Consider the following 18741-nt stretch of genomic DNA (forward strand, 5'->3'; position numbering starts at 1 on the left):
TTTTTTCCCTTCCCCCTTTTCTCATTGTGACTCTTACCCAGCGGGACATTTGTAGTATTCAGTCCAACAAAGAGGACTTACGGCTGCTCCTAGAATCACAGTGATCACTTATTCTCTGTTTCCAGGAAACAAAATTGTGTCCTCATTACTGCTTTGGGCTCTCATATTTCTTCCCAGTTCGCTTCAACCTCCCCCTTCCCGAGGACAGCATTCTCTCTCATGGAAGAGTGACACTGCTCATCCGGGGTGATGTTCTTAGTCAACCTATCGCCTTGAATACCTGCTTCAAGCAATCCACATTTTTCCTCCTCACTTGACGTTTTCCATTTGTACCGTTTGCATCCCTCCATCATACAGTGTCACCAGGGCAGACTTTCTCCAGTTGTCTCGTCACATTCTTTGGGATAGCTGCTGCATTTAATTTACTAGTCCTTTTAACAGTTTCACTCCCTCTTCTGCCATGTGGGTCAACCTCCGATGGCAGTCTGGGACCAAGGCCCATTCCCCAATTTCCAGCCTGACGATAGCAGATGATGTCAGAGTGGACGCTACTGCTATTTCTCTAACACTTTGGGCCACCATTCTGTAGAGATTTTGAGCTCCACCCACTATCACCGTGCCTTCCTCCATCGGAAGTCAGTGGAGGAGGCTCGGGCGACACCCTTCTCTTCTCACAATTGTGAGTGCTTCAACGCCGCTTTAACCATCAGGCGAGCTAGATCATGCTCTCACTTCATCTTGAGCCTCAACCTCAGGGCTGGACGATGTTTACATTCAGATGTTGCTGAACCCGTTTCTTGTGGGCAAGCATTTTCTCCTTCATACATACAATCATATCTAGGCAGAGGGCACATTTCCCAGATGCTGGCGTGAAGCCACCGTCGTATTCATACCTAAGCCCAGCAAGGACAAACACCTTCCTTCTAGTTATTGCCCCATTTCTCTCACCAGCTGTGTTTGCAAGGTGATGGAATGTATGATTCATGCCGGGCTTGTGTGTTTGCTCGAGTCTCACAAGTTACTAACCACTGCACAATGTGGGTTTTGAGTGTGCCGTTTTGCCGCTGACCATTTCGTCAATCGTCAATACATAACATGAATGGTTTTCTGCGGAAATACCAGACTATGGTCATGTTTTTCAATTTGGAGAGAGACTAGGAGACCTGCTGGAGGACTGGTATCCTCCATTCTCTCTGTATGTAAAGCTTCTGTGCAGCATGCCATGTTTCTTTCAGGAATTTTTAAAAGACCGAGTTTTCAATGTACATGGGGGTTCTGTCTTATCAGACACCTTTATCCAGGGAAATGGTGTGGCTTAGGGTTTCATCCTGAGCGTTGTCACCTTTGCTATCGCTGTTAAATCTGTCATGGTGTATCTTCTGACAGGCATCTGTGGCTTCCATTTCATTGACGATTTTGAGATCTATTGCAGTTTCCCATGGACTTGTCTCCTTGAGCGACATCTTACGCCATGTCTTGATCGCCTTTACTCGTGGACGGTCAACAATGGGTTTTTCTTTTTCACTGATAAAAACTTTTGTATGAATTTCTGGTGGCATAATTGGTTTCTTCGGCAGTGTTTACATCTTGAGCCTGTAGCTCTTCTGTTTGTTGAAAGTACAAACTTCCTGGGGCTCATGCTAGATAGGAAACTTTTTTGATCCTCCCATATGTTTTACCTCGCCACCCACTATTGGTGGTTCCACATGGGCCACAACTGCATGCTGCTTGCCGATCTGAAGCCATTTGGTTCCCACTAATATGGAGGCCCTGCCCGTTGGATCTGGTCTCACTGATCTACCTGCTGGTTAGATCAGTTTGTGTGTGGCATAATACAGCAGATTTTCATGGTTTATCCATGGACACTACTGCGGTGCTCCTCAGCAGGCAAGAGGCCATGGGTGATCGATTTCAGAAACGGCGACTGTTTCGCCTCAAGTATGCTGTACAGTGTGGCATGTTGTAGACATTTTATTTGTTCTAGTACATTTCGGCACTTCAAAAGTAGTTTGTATGTTAGAAAGTATGGACGATGAGAAAAAGAAAATTGTCTCAGCCGCTGGCGGTTCGCGCACTATTTACTTCAATATTTCTGGAATGAAAAATCACACAACACCTGCAAAATAATTGGTTTAACACAGTGGGTAATAACCGACAATAATGACCATAGTAGAATGAAAATTTTATTGGCTATAGTGTTAGTTTGCACAGTTCTTCCCTGCCTTACGCACTTCTTTCAAGAGGCTGACTTTTTTCTGAGGTTATATCTGAAGTCAATGAATGTATTTTAAATTGGTCTTGTGACTCCAAGGAAATGCGTATTTTTGTCACCAGATGTGTTTCATTTTATTGAAATAAAATAACATCAGTGATCTTAATAAAACACACATGCCATTTGGCTTTCTTTCTCCATCTAAAAACAGTTCATTACAAAAGATGTTGATGTTAGTACTTAAGACATTTGCTCACATCAGGAAATGCCATTTGCTTGCAAGTTTTTAAAGATATTATCTTGTTTCCACAGTTGTTTCTTGTATTGTAGCTACAAAGACATTATCAACTTACATCTTAACTTAGCCTTGAGATCTCAAAATTTGTAAGGGAAAAACTCTAAAATTTGTATGAAAATCAGGGAAATATCAGGGAATTTAACTTGGAGAAACTCGTGGCAACCCTGAAAACCTTCTTTGTAACATTTGTAGAGATATCTATAGTTTTTGACAATGTTAACTGAAATACACTGTCTTCAATTCTGAAGGTAACAAGAATAAAACAGAGTGAACGGTTATATACAACTTCTAAGGACACCATACTACAGTTACGAGAGTTGAAATACATAAGCAAGCAGTAATTGAGAACAGAATGAGACCTCATGGTAGCTGATTCCTGATGTTTGTACACTAAGCAAGCAGTGGAGGGTAATAGGCAGAAAACTTGGTATAGTTAATTCAAGCCGAGGGAGAAGTAATAAACTGCTGAGGTTTGCTTATGGTATAATACTTTCGGATAGCAAATAGCCTGTTAACCAGGAACAGAATGGATATTGTCATTTGAAAAAAAGTTACAAGATGAACATCACCAAAGGAAAATGAGAGTAATGGAATGTAATCGAATTAAATCTTGCGATGCTGGAGAGTATTCAGTTAGAAAAAGAGGGGTTGAAAGTAGTAGATGAGTTTTATTATTTAGGCATTAAAATAAGTTGTAATGGTCACATAGAGGGGTAATAAAATGAAGCTACCAATAGCTAGAAATACATTTCTTAAAAAGAGAAATTTGTTAATATAGAATGTACATTTGATTGTTTGGAAGTGTTTTCCAAAGCTATTTGTCTAGAATGCAACCTTGTACAGAAATATAACATGATTGATAAAAAGTGCTGTCAAGAAGAGAATAGCAGCATTTGCAATGTGGTGCAGCTGAAGAATCCTAACTAGAGGACCGCATGTACACATGGTCACAGACTTCATCCAAATTGGTGGTGTTTACAGCTCTTACCTAGAAACGAAAGTGGCAGAAGTGGGAGCTCCATGTGGCCAAGAAATTCAGCAAAAATGGCATGTTTTGCATGGGTAGGGCGAGGTGTGAACCATTTATATTAGCGTTGTTTTTTAGCAGCAGTTGGCACAGTGGAAAGAGGTTGTTGTTGTTGTGCTCTTCAGTCCAGAGACTGGATTTTATATCCTCTCTACTTCGATCATCATCTCTTCCCCCCCCCCCCCCCCCCCCCCCCTACCCCACCCCTCTTGATCCTCTACTGCCTTCAGTGTTTCATCTCTCAAAGCTACCCATTCTTCTTCTGCTGTATTTCTTTCCCTCTTGCCAATCTTTACCTAATGCTCTCTCTGAAACACTCTACAATATCTGGTTCTTTGAGTTTATCCAAGTCCCATCCACTTAAATTCCTACATTTTTGCAGTTTCTTCAGTTGTACAGTTGTAATACACAGCCCATAACCAAAAAATTGTCAGAATTCACAACTGCACCTGGAAATGTTTTACAATTTTTAAACCTGGTTCTTAAATCTCTGTCTTACCATTATATAATCTGTTTGAGACCTTCCAGGCCTCTTCCATGTAGGCCTATATAACCTTCTTTCGTGATTCTTAAACCAAGTGGTAGACTCTATGATTAAGTTGTGCTCTGTGCAAAATTTTACCAGGTGGCTTCCCCTTGCTTTCCTAATCCCCAGTCCATATTCACCTACGACCTTCCTGTTTCTTCCTTTTCCTACAGTCGAATTCCAGTCCCCCATGACTATTAAATTTTCGTCTCCCTTCACTATCTGAATAATTTCTTTTATCACATCATACATTTCTTTTATCTCTTCATAATCTGCAGAGCTAGTTGGCATATTAACTTGTACTACTGTGGTAGGTGTACACTTCATGTCTATCTTGGCTACAATAATGCGTTCACTATGCTGTTCATAGTAGCTTACCCCGCACTCCGATTTTTTTTATTCATTATTAAACCTACACCTGATTACCCCTTTTTATTTTGTATTTATAACCCTGTATTTGTTGACAGGAGGAACAAGATTTCTGGTCAGGCAAACTTCACTAATTCCCATTTTACTTCCAAATGAATATTCAACTTGAATATGTAATATAATACAAAAGAGAAACACTATTGCTGATAGAGGGCAGAAAATGTGTGGTTCCTGAAGAGGAGCAGCAGTCTTTTCAGTAGTTACAGGGGCAACAGTCTGGATGGTTGACTGGCCTGGCCTTGCAACATTAACCAAAACGGCCTTTCTGTGCTGGTACTGCGAATGGCCGAAATCAAGGGAAAGCTACAGCTGCAATTTTTCCTGAGGGCATGCAGCTTTACTGTATTGTTAAATGATGATGGCGTCCTCTTGAGTAAAATATTCTGGAGTTAAAATAGTCCCCTATTCGGATCTCCGGGCAGAGACTACTCAGGACGATGTCATTATCAGGAGAAACAAAACTGGCGTTCTATGGATCAGAGTGTAGAATGTCAGATCACTTAATCGGGCAGGTAGGTTAGAAAATTTAAAAAGGTAAATGCATAGGTTAAAATTAAATTAATGGGAATTAGTGAAGTTTGTTGACGGGGGAACAAGACTTATGGTCAGGTGAATACAGGGTTGTAAATACAAAATAAAAAGGGGTTATGCAGGCGTGGGCTCCTTCATGCCTACCTTGGACTCACACCACATGATCATCCAATGGAACTGCAACGGATACTATCATCACCTACCGGAAATGCAACATCTTGTCTCCTCTTATTCTGCATTCTGTCTTGTTCCCCAAGAAATGCATTTCTGTGATGACCAATCACGAACTTCCCGTGGTTGTTGGGCATTCTGTCAGAATCGTGCTGGTCCTGGGATAGCATCTGGTAGGGTGTGCACTTTGGTTTGCTCCGATGTGCTTAGTGACTGGATCCCCCTATGTACCACCTTGGAAGTGATAGCTGTTAGAGTGCAAACGTCTACAGCAATCACCCTTTGCGATGTCTACCTCCCTCCAGGTCGGCCACTTGCTTATGTTGCACTATCTACCTTAATCCAGCAACTCCCGCTCTCGTTTCTCCTCCTTTGGGATTTCAATGCCCACCATCCATTGTAGGGCAGTGTCACTTCCATGGGTTGGGGTATCCTAATCGACCAACTTATCATGGACTTTGATTTGTGTCTCTTCAACAATGGTTCCCCAACTCACTTCAGTGCCGCTCATGGCACCGTCTCTTTGGCTTCCCTACATTGGTCATCCCATGATGACCTTTGTGACAGTGACCACTTTCCAGTGATACTGTCATTCTCCTGCTGCTGCCAGGCAGACAAGCCCCCACATTGGGCATTCTGCAGGGCCAGTTGGCCTTTATACGTGTCTGCTGTTCGCTTCGAAACCTCCCTCTTGAATTCCATTGATGTAGTTGTGCAAGGCATCTCTGCTGCTCTTCTTCATGCTGCTGGCACTGCTGTCCCCTATCCACAGGGCCCCCTCGTCATTGGACGGTACCGTGGTGGACCAAGGATGTCGCAGTCGCAGTCTAGGACTGCTGATGGGCACTGCAGCGATTTAAGCGACATCCCTCCCAGACCAACCTCCTCACTTTTAAGTGTCTCCAAGCTAAGGCCCGTTACACTATTAATCAGAGTAAAAAGGAATGCTGGGAGTGATATGTTTCCTCACTGGGGATGTATGCCTCTTTATCGCAGGTTACGTCAAAGCTCGGTAGTGTTCTGGGCTGCCAGCAACAATCAGCTGTTCAGGGTCTGAACCTCAAAGGAGCTCTGTGCACTGATCCATTGGTCCTCGCGGAACACTTTGCGGCACACTTTGTGATGGCATCGTCGTCTGTTTCCTACCCTCCTACCTTTCTCCAGCTGACAAGCAGAATTGAACAGACCCCCCTTCCATTTCATCTCGTATCACGTTGAGCCCTATAATGCACCTTTCGCTGAATGGGAATTGGTGCAGGCTCTGAGCTCTTCACGAGCCACAGCCAAAGGGCCAGATTCCATTCACAATCAGATGATTCAACACTTGGTCATTCCCCAGAGGCAACAGCTCCTCAGCGTCTTCAGTCACATCTGGCTCACGGGTGCTTTACTGTCACAGTGGCAAGACAGTATAGCTATCCCTGTCCTTAAGCCCGGGAAAAACCCAATGTCTCTAGACAGCTACTGCCCCATTAGCCTTACGAGTGTGCTTTTTAAACTGATCGAAAGGATTGTCAACTCCAGATTATGTTGGGTACTCGAATCTCGGGGCCTTTTGTCACCATAACAGTGTGGCTTCTGGTCAGGGCGATCTCCAACTGACCATTTATTCTGATTGGAATCAGCCATCCGACAGGCTTTTACTCACCGCCAGCACCTTGTTGCAGTTTTATTTGACCTACATAAGGCTTATGACATGGATTGGTGCCATCACATTTTAGTTACCCTCCTTGACTGGGGCTTCCATGGTCCTCTTCTGGTTTTTATGTGCAAGTTTTTATCTTACCGGCTCTTCCAGGTTGGAGCTGGCACTTCACTCAGCACCCCTCAGATCCAGGAGAATGGTATCCCACAGGATTCCATTTGGTAGTTTCTGGTAAAATTTGATGCACTAGTACTGCAGTGAAAAACCAGACACGAGCACTACACACTACTTCACTCAATTGCTGCTTGCCAGCTGCTGACACTATCAATAGACAGGAAGGCTCATGCAAGTGTGCAAAGATTGGATACTTTCCTAACAGACCTCATATGTGCATTATTAAGCTACATGTTAGGCAAGAAGAAACAGTTAGTAATTTTATGGAGATTTCACTGTATTTAGTAAAAGATTTGTACTGAACTGGAATTATTATTTGTATGTTTCAGTCTGATTTCGGTAGTCATTCTGGCTGTGGATAAGTAAGGGAATTAAGATCTCATGCAAGAGGAAGAGGGAAATTTTATGTAAAGGCAGAATAAGACAATATCCGATATTATTTACATACTGCAGAAATTACTGTACTATGTTAGGGATAGTTACTGGAATGTCAAGAAGCATGCAGGTTCTGACAGTAATTAATAATGCAGATTAAAACCATATGGACTATTGTCTAATGGAAGCTGAGACAACCAGTCAGTATAAAGGATACCATAACAATTAAACTAAATGACAATGTTGTGGCTGTTTATTCACAAGTTGTGAGTACTTTTAACAGTCACATACTAAATGTATCAGCAAAAATGGTGTAAAATGGTTCAATTGAAGAAGCAAGAGAATATGTTAAAAATGTCAAACCACAAAATATTATGCAACTAGAAGCAGCATCAGTATCCTTCATTGAAATTAGCAGAATTATAGAAACTCTAAAAATCAGAAGTTCATGTGGTGGTGATGGAATTACAAACAGAATTTTGAAAAGTTATTCTAACTTAACCTGGAACACACAATGTCCTTAGTGATGTATGTAATGCATCACTGGCATAGGGAATTTTTCCAAACAGATTAAAATTTGCAATTGTTACACCTCTTAGGAAGAAAGGTGACAAGAAAGAGTTAAATAATTATTGTCCAGTTTTGTTACTGATGATATCATGAAAAGGATAGATGGCCACTCACGACATAGTGGAAATGTTGAGTCACAGGCAGACACAACACAAAGACTGCTAAACAAGTAAGCTTTCGGCCAGAAGGCCTTCTTCTGAAGTAGACAATACACGCCCACAGTCACGCAAACACAACTCGCACACGCCAGACTCAGTCTGGCCTTGGCAACCGGAGACAGTGGCCATATGTGTGTGAGTTGTGTTTGCCTGAGTGTGGGTGTGTGTTGTCTATTTCAGAAGAAGGCTTTTTTGCCGAAAGCTTAGTTGTTTAGCACCCATTTTATTGCGTCTGTCTGTGACTCAACGTTTTCACTATGTGGTGAGTAACAATCTATCCTTTTCATAATATTGTCATTGTTCCATCCTGGATTTTCCATTGTTTAATTTCCTTTGAGTCAACTTTTTCCAAAATATTCAAAAAATATTTGCTTCAAAAGCAGTCTCATATTTAAGTAGAAACAACTTACTTCGTATATAACAGTTAGATTTCTAGAAGGGTTACTCAACTGAGACTGCTATTTATATATTCACTCAACAAATATTACTAGCCTTAAATAATGAAATGTTTCCAGCTAATATTTTCTGTGATCTTTCTAAGGTATTTGTTTAGATCATGTGACACTCTTCAAAAACTCATGTCTCAAGAAATTAATGGCTTTACACACAACAGGTTATAACCGTAGTTAACAAACAGAATGGAAAAAGTTGTGTTGAATAATTCAAACAACATTGGGAGGATGGAAAATTTAAGTGACTGGAAGGAGATCGCTAAGGGAGCTCCACAGGGTTCAACATTGGGTCCTCTCCCATTCGTTTTATATATGAATGACCTTCCACTGAACATTCAACAAGCGGAATTGGTATGTTTTGTGGGCAATAGTAATAATCCCATTTGAGAGAGAGCCACAGAAGAGATTGTTAATGATGATTTTCAATAATTATGATAAAGATAAATAAGTGGTAGTCTGAAAATGATCTCACTCTACATTTTAGAAAAAAACCATACCATATTCAGTTCTTCATAAGAAATAGTCATACTGACAATTGATGTCTCACATAAGCTGGAATCAATAGATAAGGTAGAAGGCTCCAAAATTTTAGATGTATGTATTGATGAAAACTTGAACTGAAAGAGGAATATTACTCAGCTTCTCAATCAGGAAATTTCAGCTACTTTTGCTCTTTGTATAATTGCTGTGCTTGGAAATAGATGAATTAACCTCCTGACGTATTTTGCATGCTTCCACTCAATAATGTCTTACAGAAAAATTTTCTGAGTAACTCACCTGTTAAATAGAATGTACTGATGGTACAAAAGTGAGCAGTAAGAATAGGATGTGATGTTTACCCACAGTTGTCATGTCTTAAAGGGTTTAGGCATTCTAACTTCACCATCGCAATATGTATATTTGCTAAGGCAATTTCCCATAAATTATCCATCACAAATTGAGAAGAACAGTGATGTCCGTACCCACAAAAATGAGGAAAAAATTAACTATTATTACAGCTGTCAGTGGTGCAGAAAGAAATAAAAATTCTTTATAATGCTTACAGTAACATAAAATATCCGATAGGATGCAAAGCGAATTGTAAACCTAACTTAAAACAGGTTTGTTTGCTTAGCCACAGCCTGGGGAATGTTTCCAGAATGAAATTTTCTCTCTGCTGTGGAGTGTGCCCTGATATAAAAAATTTACTGGCAGATTAAAACTTGTGTGCCAGATCAAGACTCGAACTTGGCACACAGTTTTAATCTGCCAGGACGTTTCATACCAGGGCACACTCCACAGCAGAGTAAAAATTTCATTCTGCGTTTACTAATGTTAACGCTAATCATGTATAGGCTACATACCTTATGAACCTACTCATTCCACATCATTTTGATAAAAGAATCATTAAGATGTTTTATAGGACATGTAACTAATGAACTAATGGGAACTGGCCTAGCATCAGTGCTCAGTCATTTTAATGGTTCACATGGCACATGAATGTCATCCTGAGAACTGTGTGATGGATGCATGGAGTAGTTCCAGATTTCAGCACTCTCTTTGGTAGACTTACCTTTTGGCAGACGAATGGCCTATTTGAATATCTTGTGCAGGGGCCTGAAGTAGTTTCTGATATGAGTGCCATCTAGGAGGCGACTGACTGTGCTGTATGTGAGGATTCCACGCTGTTACCGCCTGTTGTAAGATGCCCTCTGAAAATAGTGCTGTGTACCATTGCCGGTATTGCAGATATAATGAAGCACATCTTGGTTGTATGTATTCTGAGCACGACATGAATGTTAATTGTTTTGTCTTCACTTCTTCATTTCTGGCAAGTGGTGTCACATGATTCAGGCAAGTGGGTTCAATTCACAGCAACTCAGGAAATAAATATAGGTTCTGTCTGTAACTCAGCACTTCAAGTGTGTGGTGTTTACAACTTCAATCAGGTAGTCTGTGATGTGTCATCATTTCATCTCTATAATTACCTCTGTGTTAGCATATTAAAATAACACTAATCAACAAACCAAATTGACTGAAGTATCCATAGATTTCATGGCTAATTTAACTCACTGTTGCTGCCATACGTCGAATGCACGATTTAAGTGACTACATGCTGACACTTGGCCACTTCTCATCAGTTCTGCAGTTCTTCAGTTTTACAGTTGCCTATAAGTTACCTACAGTGCTGGCCAGTTCCAGTTGTCAGACAGTTTATGCTGAGTGTTGAACAGAAGTCAAAGTGATAGTCAAATTGTTTACCTATTTAAAGATTGGACTTATTCTTATTACAACATGTTAATATTTTAGATTTTGGTAACAAGAAATTTGATCCGTAGGGTAAGACTGTCGCAGAATGAATTGGTTTTTATAATTATTCCTGAACTTTCCCCCCCATCTTTTGACGACGATGATGATGATGATGATTATTATTGTTGTTGTTGTTGTTGTTGCTGTTGTTGTGTGAAAGTCATCCAATTGGACGCCACTTTGACAATTTGCGCATCCTTAAGGTACTCCACTTACACAACAGTGGTAAAGGGGACCCACAGTTTAAAGTGGAATGAGAGCCAAGTGTCATTGGCAATTCCTGACATTGTTGAGAGATGAAGACAGGCTAGTTAATAAAGACTATCTTGTGATTATCGGTGCTCCAGTGAAGGAGCCAAAGTGCACTTCAGTGTGCCATGTCCAGTATCTGGTGCACAGTATCGTAGCATAGAGAAATTTGGAAAGAAGTCCTTACTGATAAGTCTGATGGTATTCATGAAAACACCTTTGAAATTGTAAGAGTTGTACAAAGGAATATGCATAATGTACAATGTATAAGTGGAATAACCCAGATTGTTTCTGTACACTGGGCACAACTACTTTGCATGTCTGCAATGCGATTTTGTAAATGTCTCTATGGCAGTGTGTCTTCTTAGCTCTGTAGACAGCTTTTGTTTTTGCCTACATCTTTGTGCATCACTACTGTTTGTGCACCACAGTTGAAAGTTGTTTGAAGTACTGCCAGGTTTCAGAGATTTCTTTAAGTTGACTCGACCGCAGAAGTGCCTTAGTAGCAAATAATAAATATATCAAAACTTCATGCATGATGTGGCCCTTTTGCACGCATCTCAGTGTATGACACCATATCTCTTGAAGTCTGGTAGGTCTGCCTGACAGTAAGGGATATGTGTACAATGTTTGGTTGAAATTGGTCCAGTGATTTAAGAGATATGGAACACACACATATAAATACATCCATTTTTATAATATGTATGGATCGATAGATGCAGGATATACAGGGAGAAACTGGAACTCTTGGCACAGGAAAGATAATTCATTAGTCACTTGTCTTCAAGAGACTTGTTTCAAAACTACTAATGCTCTAGGAGACTGTCTTTCTCATAGAACAGACCACATTAATGGTAGCAGAGCTGAAGAGTGGCAACGTGTATCATGAAAATACATCACTTACCTCCTTAACAGCTGTTTGCTGGTGTTAACAGCTGCCATCCAAATAGTGTTGAAAATTAGCAAGATATTTTATTCACATGCTGTATAAATACAGCTACCTGTGTCATGCAACAGGACATTGTTTGAGCTGATGATTTCTTTGTTCTGCGCTGATTGTGCCCTGGGTTTTTGTATGAATTTGGCACACACTTTGTGATCAAATCGTGTGTTGTTGGTTTCGTTGAATTTTTCCTAGTATTTGAGCTAGTTACTAGGTGCTTGGTTACTCTTATATCACAAATGCCATCTTTCCCCGTCATCTCAAGAATTGTGTAGCTAACTTCCTGAACGCTAATGCCTCGTTACTGCTTGTCCTCCTTTGAAACCCAATCTCATAGTTACACCTTTGTGTTTTTTCCATTCTAAGTGCTGCAATTAAATTAAATAGTAATGCAGTTTTATGAAAAAATAGTTAATATGTCAGTACTATCTTTTTTACAGGTGATGATGGAAACAATCAAATGGATGTGGATGGAGAACCAACAGCTTGTGTTGACAGTGATGACAGCAGTGATTCTCAGCAAATGGCTATTGATGAAAGAGAACAGAGTGATAAAATGTCTGTTGCATCTGCTGGAAGCAACCGGTCTAGGAAATCCACTCGATCTGTAAGATCACCGGGGTCTTCTCCTTCTGGTTCACGTTCACCATCGGAAGCAGACTCCAGATCTCCATCAGGATCAAGACATAGTTCACCATCAAGAAAATCCAGGTCTAGGTCAAATTCAGAACATGCTTCGGAACGTGCATCGAGGTCTAGATCCAGATCCCAGTCTGCTTCAGGAGATTCCAGATCAGGTTCTGTGAATAGTGTACATGTTCATTCGCCATCAAGATCAAAATCTAGGTCAGTGTCTCCTGCACCTGCAGCAGATGAGCCTGCTAGAAGGGGATCAAAATCTAGATCTGTGTCTCCTGTGCAGGATGAAGAGGAAACTAGAAGATCACGTTCAAAGTCTGTATCAAGATCAAGATCTGTGTCAAGATCAAATTCAGGATCAAGGTCTGGCTCTAGATCACGATCTCGTTCTAGATCACACTCAGGATCAAGATCTCCATCAAGATCACGATCAGCCTCTCCAGAGCAAAAACAAGGTACTGAAAACATTGACCCTGAGCAGTCAGTAACAGAAGCAAAATCAAGATCACCCTCTGGTTCTCGGGCTTCAGGCTCAAGAGCTGGCTCCAGATCACCATCTAGATCTAAGTCCAGATCTAGATCTAGGTCAGGTTCTAAAGCCTCAGTTCACAAGGCTAAGTCACAGTCAAGAAGCAGATCAAGATCCCGATCTGGGTCACCATCAGATGCAAAACGTGCAGAATCGAGATCAGTATCCAGATCTAAATCCAGATCAGCATCACCAGCAGCTTCCCAGGCCAGTTCCAGATCACATTCAAAGTCAAGGTCAAGGTCTAGATCTGCATCTAAATCCAGATCTCGGTCCAGGTCACATTCAAAGTCACGTTCTCCTTCAAAATCAAGATCCAGGTCTAGATCAGCATCTAAAGGAAGGTCTGTTTCGAGAACATCTTCAAAATCTAGATCAAGATCAAGATCAAGGTCAAAATCCAAGTCGGTGTCTCGGTCAGGATCAAAAGCTAGGTCTAAATCCAGATCTCGGTCCAAATCCAAATCGAAATCTAGATCTAGATCTAGGTCCAAGTCAAAATCCAGCTCAGGATCGAGGTCAAAATCCAGATCCATATCAAGGTCAAAATCTAGATCCGCATCAAGATCTAAATCCAGATCCAGGTCCAAATCAAGATCCAAATCTGGATCTAGATCAAGATCAGTATCAAGATCAAAATCTAGATCAGCCTCAAGATCTAAATCCAAATCGAGATCGAGATCAAGATCGGGATCTGAAGGAAGAAGTCCAGGTCCTAGTCAGAGAAATTCAGTGCCAAGGTCAGCATCTAGTTCACCGAATGTTGCCACTGGTAGCAAGAAAGGTACGTAGTACAGATTTATTTTTTGTTTCCTATCTTTCCATCTCTCTCTCTCTCTCTCTCTCTCTCTCTCTCTCTCTCTCACACACACACACACACACACACACACACACACACACACACACACACACACACACACTTACACAGCTGATGAAAATGAAGGCACTTTAAAATCACCGTATATTCCTTTCTCCATGGAAAGAAATGGGAAAATGAAGATATGATAAAACTACAAAAAATTTGATTCCTAGGTAAATTCTTTGACAGTTGTATTCACACTGTAATTACTCATTAACAGTTAATCATTCATAGCTTGTAGTTTCCATAATTCTAAGCATTGGGGGCAAATCCAGTATGTTGTCGTCAGCGAGAGTGTTCACCAGGAGTGCTCCAGGGAAGTGTGGTAAAACCACTCAACTGGGAATGGTTGAGCAGACATGGTGGGCAGCAATCAGCAGTTGCTTGCTGATGATACTGTGTTGTACGGTAATGTGTTGAAGTTGAGTGATTGTAGGAAGATACAAGAAGACTTGGACAAAATTTCCAGTCGGTGTGATGAATGGCAGCTAGCCATAACTGTGGAAAAATGTAAGTTAATCCAGGTGAATAGGAAGAGCAAACCTATAATGTTCGCTTACAGCATTGCTAGTGTCCTGCTTGACACATTCAAGTCTTTAAATGTCTGGGCATTAAGTTGCAAAGCAATATGAAATGGAAGGAGCATGTGAGAACTGTGGTAGGAAAGGCAAATGGTCAACTTCGGTTTAGTGAGACAATTTTAGGAAAGAGTGGTTACCTGTAAAGGAAACCGCATATAGGACATTGGTGCAACCTATTCTGGAGTACTGCTTGAGTGTTCGGGATTGTACCAGGTCGGATTTAAGGAAGACATCAAAGCAATTCACAGATGGGCTGCTAAATTTGTTACCAGTGGTAGAACAATGCATAAGTGTTATGGAGATGCTTCGGAAACTCAATTGGGAATCTCTGGATGGAATGTGATGTTCTTTTCACAGAACACTATTGAGAACATTTAGAGAACCGGCATTTGAAGTTGAATGCTGAACGAATGTACTACTGCCAACATACATTGCGCGTAAGGACCATGAAGATAACATAAAGAAATTAGGGCTCGTATGGAGCTTTATAGAAAGTCATTTTTCCCATGCCCTGTTTGTGAGTGGAACAGGAAAGGAAATGACTTATATTGGTACAGGGTACCCTCCGCCATCCACCACACAGTGGCTTACAGTGTATTTATGTAGATATATATGTAGGAACTGTAAATAATCAGTTTTGATTTATTCTTCTACAGAATATATTTCCAACTCATTGTTCAAGTAACATTGTGTGATGGGGGGTGTATTCAGTAAGTCTCTTGGATTGTCACCTACTGCTGAATCTTGGAATAAGGCATTATATTTATTTAGTGGCATCATTGTCATTATTTGCGACAACTCTGTAGAAACTGGGTATTCAATAATTTGTATTTTGTCGGTTCATTTATATATCCTATATCACAGACCAAAGAGATTCCAAGGAAACTAAATGACTGAAAATATGTAATTGTACTGAGGAACTATTGTAAAGGGATGATGCTTGCAAATAAGGAAGCAACTGCAGGAAAAATTATATTGCCCCTTTGAGCAGGAGGCAGTTAATAATGGATGTTTATTTTACACCAATATTACATAAAAACTCCAAATGGGCGTAAGTGTATGGAAAAAGTACTGGTATGACAAAATCAATACTACCAAGAATTTGTCATAAGGGTCTTCAATATTAGATTTTGTGCACTCAACGTTTGTTCATTAAAGCAGGATTTCCTGTAATTGTTGCATATGAGAGAGTTGCTTTTACTGTTATTTTTAGCATTAGATTTTATAAAATATATTGCAGCCCAAAGTTATTACAGAACTCATACGTGCTGATCTTTTGTATAGGCAGTGACTGATAAATTTAAGGTGTTTAAGAAACTTCATTTTTTTATTACGCAGCTATACTTATTCTCTATTTTAATAACAGGTTTTTGTCAGTTTTAACACCATCATCAGGTCATCTGTATCCAAAGGAAATGTCATGTTACAAAAAGTGCATACAAATGTATTGTTAGACAGACCTAGTGTAAGTCAAAAGTTATAATTCCATAAGTAATGAGCTCTGTTCCATGCACACAAAATTTCTTTTACAGAATATGAACCATTGCTTGGGGAAAAATTGTAGAAAGTCGTGTAAGGCAAGTGAAACGTAAATTTAGTTATTGCACAGCAAATTAGAAGTTGTTTTCAGAATGTTACATAAACCATTATGCGTGTGTTGTATTAACTGCCAATATATAATTATAGTCTTTATTATTCTGCACCCAACTATGGTAGAAGGTGACCTGCCTGCTGATATAGTGCTGCTCATAGAACATCTGTCGCACTTTACAAATATTGCATATGCCTTCCAGGTTGATAAAGTGCACAAATTTTTATCTTACACTTATGTGGAAATTATGGTTAATTAAAAATAAATTCTTTAGTTTGTGTGTGATATGTAAGTTTTCATTACACAAGTCGTAAAGATGAATGTACCAATTATGCTGATACGTACTTCACTTAAATATACATAATATTCCCTTATTTGTGGCATCTGTTAATCCATAAGCCAGTAATCTGAATGTAGAAGATAGTATTGGGCTGACCATAGCTCTAGAGTTCAATGCAGAATTAAGGCTTTCATGACCTATACAAGGTGCATCAAGTCAAGACTTACAATAAGAAAATATTTGACAGTGTTAAACAGATGTTTTGTAACTGGTTTGTAGTCTGACTCTATTTTCATTTTGGGAAATAATGGCGTACCTAAAGTCCGGGAACACTTTCAATTATTTATTCCACAAGAACCAAACATTGTACAAATGTCATACATATGTCGTTTTGAAGAGAAACACTGAAAGATTCCCCCTGCCCCCCTCTCCCCCATGTATACCACCACAGCGTTGTTTAGTAATTTGCCAATTGTCAGCACTAGTTGCAAACATGGCCAGTCCAGGTGCGGAGCGAGCTTTCTGTGTGTTGGAGTTCAACAAAAACAAGTGTGCTACAGCTGTTCAATTGATGTGTGAAATTATTCTGTGGGGACACATTCCACCACATGATGTAGCAGAGCTCAGGGAGATAATATGGGAAGTGACTGCCACAGTCAACAATGCCGTGCCGGGACATGTATGGCAAGAATTCGAGTATTGACGTCTCCAGCATCACTCATATTTTGCACATTGAATGTTTTAATTTAAAAAAAAAAATTTTAAAAATTAAAAAAAACTTTCATCCATTGATCATGACTGGTCCAAATATCTTACGAAATAAGCATGAAACGAAAAAACTACAAAGAATGAAACTTGTCTAGCTTGAAGGGGGAAACCAGATGGTGCTATGGTTGGCCTGCTAGATGGCGCTGCCATAGGTCAAACGGATATCAACTGCGTTTTTTGAAAATAGGAACCCCCATTTTTTTTATTACATATTCATGTAGTACGTAAAGAAATATGAATGTTTTAGGTGGTCCTCTTTTTTCGCTTTGTGATAGATGGTGCTGTAATAGTCACAAACATATGGCTCACAATTTTAGACGAACAGTTGGTAACAGGTAGGCTTTTTAAATTAAAATACAGAATGTAGGTACGTTTGAACATTTTATTTCGGTTGTTCCAGTGTGATACATGTACCTTTGTGAACTTATCATTTCTGAGAATGCATGCTGTTACTGCATGATTACCTGTAAATACCACATTAATGCGATAAATGATGTCTGTCAACCTCAATGCATTTGGCAATTCGTGCAATGACATTCCTCTCAACATCGAGTAGTTCGCCTTCCGTAATGTTCGCACATGCATTGACAATGTGCTGACACATGTTGTCAGGCGGTCAGGCATTGTCGGTGGATCACGATAGCAAATATCCTTCAACTTTCCCCACAGAAAGAAATTCGGGGACGTCAGATCCTGTGAATGTGCAGGCTATGGTAAGGTGCTTCGGCAACCAATCCACCTGTCATGAAATAAGCTATTCAATACCGCTACAACCGCACGCGAGCTGTATGCCAGACATCCATCATGTTGGAAGTACATCGCCATTCTGTCATGCAGTGAAACATCTTGTAGTAACATCGGTAGAACATTACGTAGGAAATCAGCATACATTGCACCATTTAGATTGCCATTGATAAAATGGGGGCCAATTATCCTTCCCCCCATAATGCCACACCATACATTAACCCGCCAAGGTCACTGATGTTCCACTTGTCGCAGCCACCGTGGATTTTCCGTTACCCAATAGTGCATATTGTGCCGGTTTACGTTACCGTTGTTGGTGAATGACGCTTCGTCGCTAAATAGAACGCGTGCAAAAAATCTGTCACCGTCCCGCAATTTCTCTTGTGCCTGGTGGCAGAAATGTACACAACATTCAAAGTTGTTGCCATGCAATTCCTGGTGCACAGACATATGGTACTGGTGCAATCGATGTTGATCTAGCATTCTCAGCACCAATGTTTTTCAGATTCCTAATTCTCACGCAATTTGTCCGCTACTGATGTGCGGATTAGCCACGACAGTAGCTAAAACACCTACTTGGGCACCATCATTTGTTGCAGATTGTGGTTGACATTTCACATGTGGCTGAACACTTCCTGTTTCCTTAAATAACGTAATTATCCAGCGAACGGTCTGGCCACTTGGATAATGTCGTCCAGGAT

General features: G+C 40.4%; 1 protein-coding gene across 1 annotated transcript in view; it reads left to right on the forward strand.

Moving 5' to 3' along the window:
* Positions 1-18741, forward strand: part of LOC126335417 (protein IWS1 homolog) — a 107425-nt gene that overhangs the window by 12117 nt on the left and 76567 nt on the right. Inside the window, exon 2 of the mRNA XM_049998693.1 lies at positions 12490-14001. Within this exon, the coding sequence (XP_049854650.1) occupies positions 12490-14001 (1512 nt within the window). The remainder of the gene's footprint in view (positions 1-12489; positions 14002-18741) is intronic.

This window comes from Schistocerca gregaria, chromosome 2 (assembly GCF_023897955.1).
Source record: "Schistocerca gregaria isolate iqSchGreg1 chromosome 2, iqSchGreg1.2, whole genome shotgun sequence".
In the NCBI taxonomy this organism is placed as follows: Eukaryota; Metazoa; Arthropoda; class Insecta; order Orthoptera; family Acrididae; genus Schistocerca; species Schistocerca gregaria.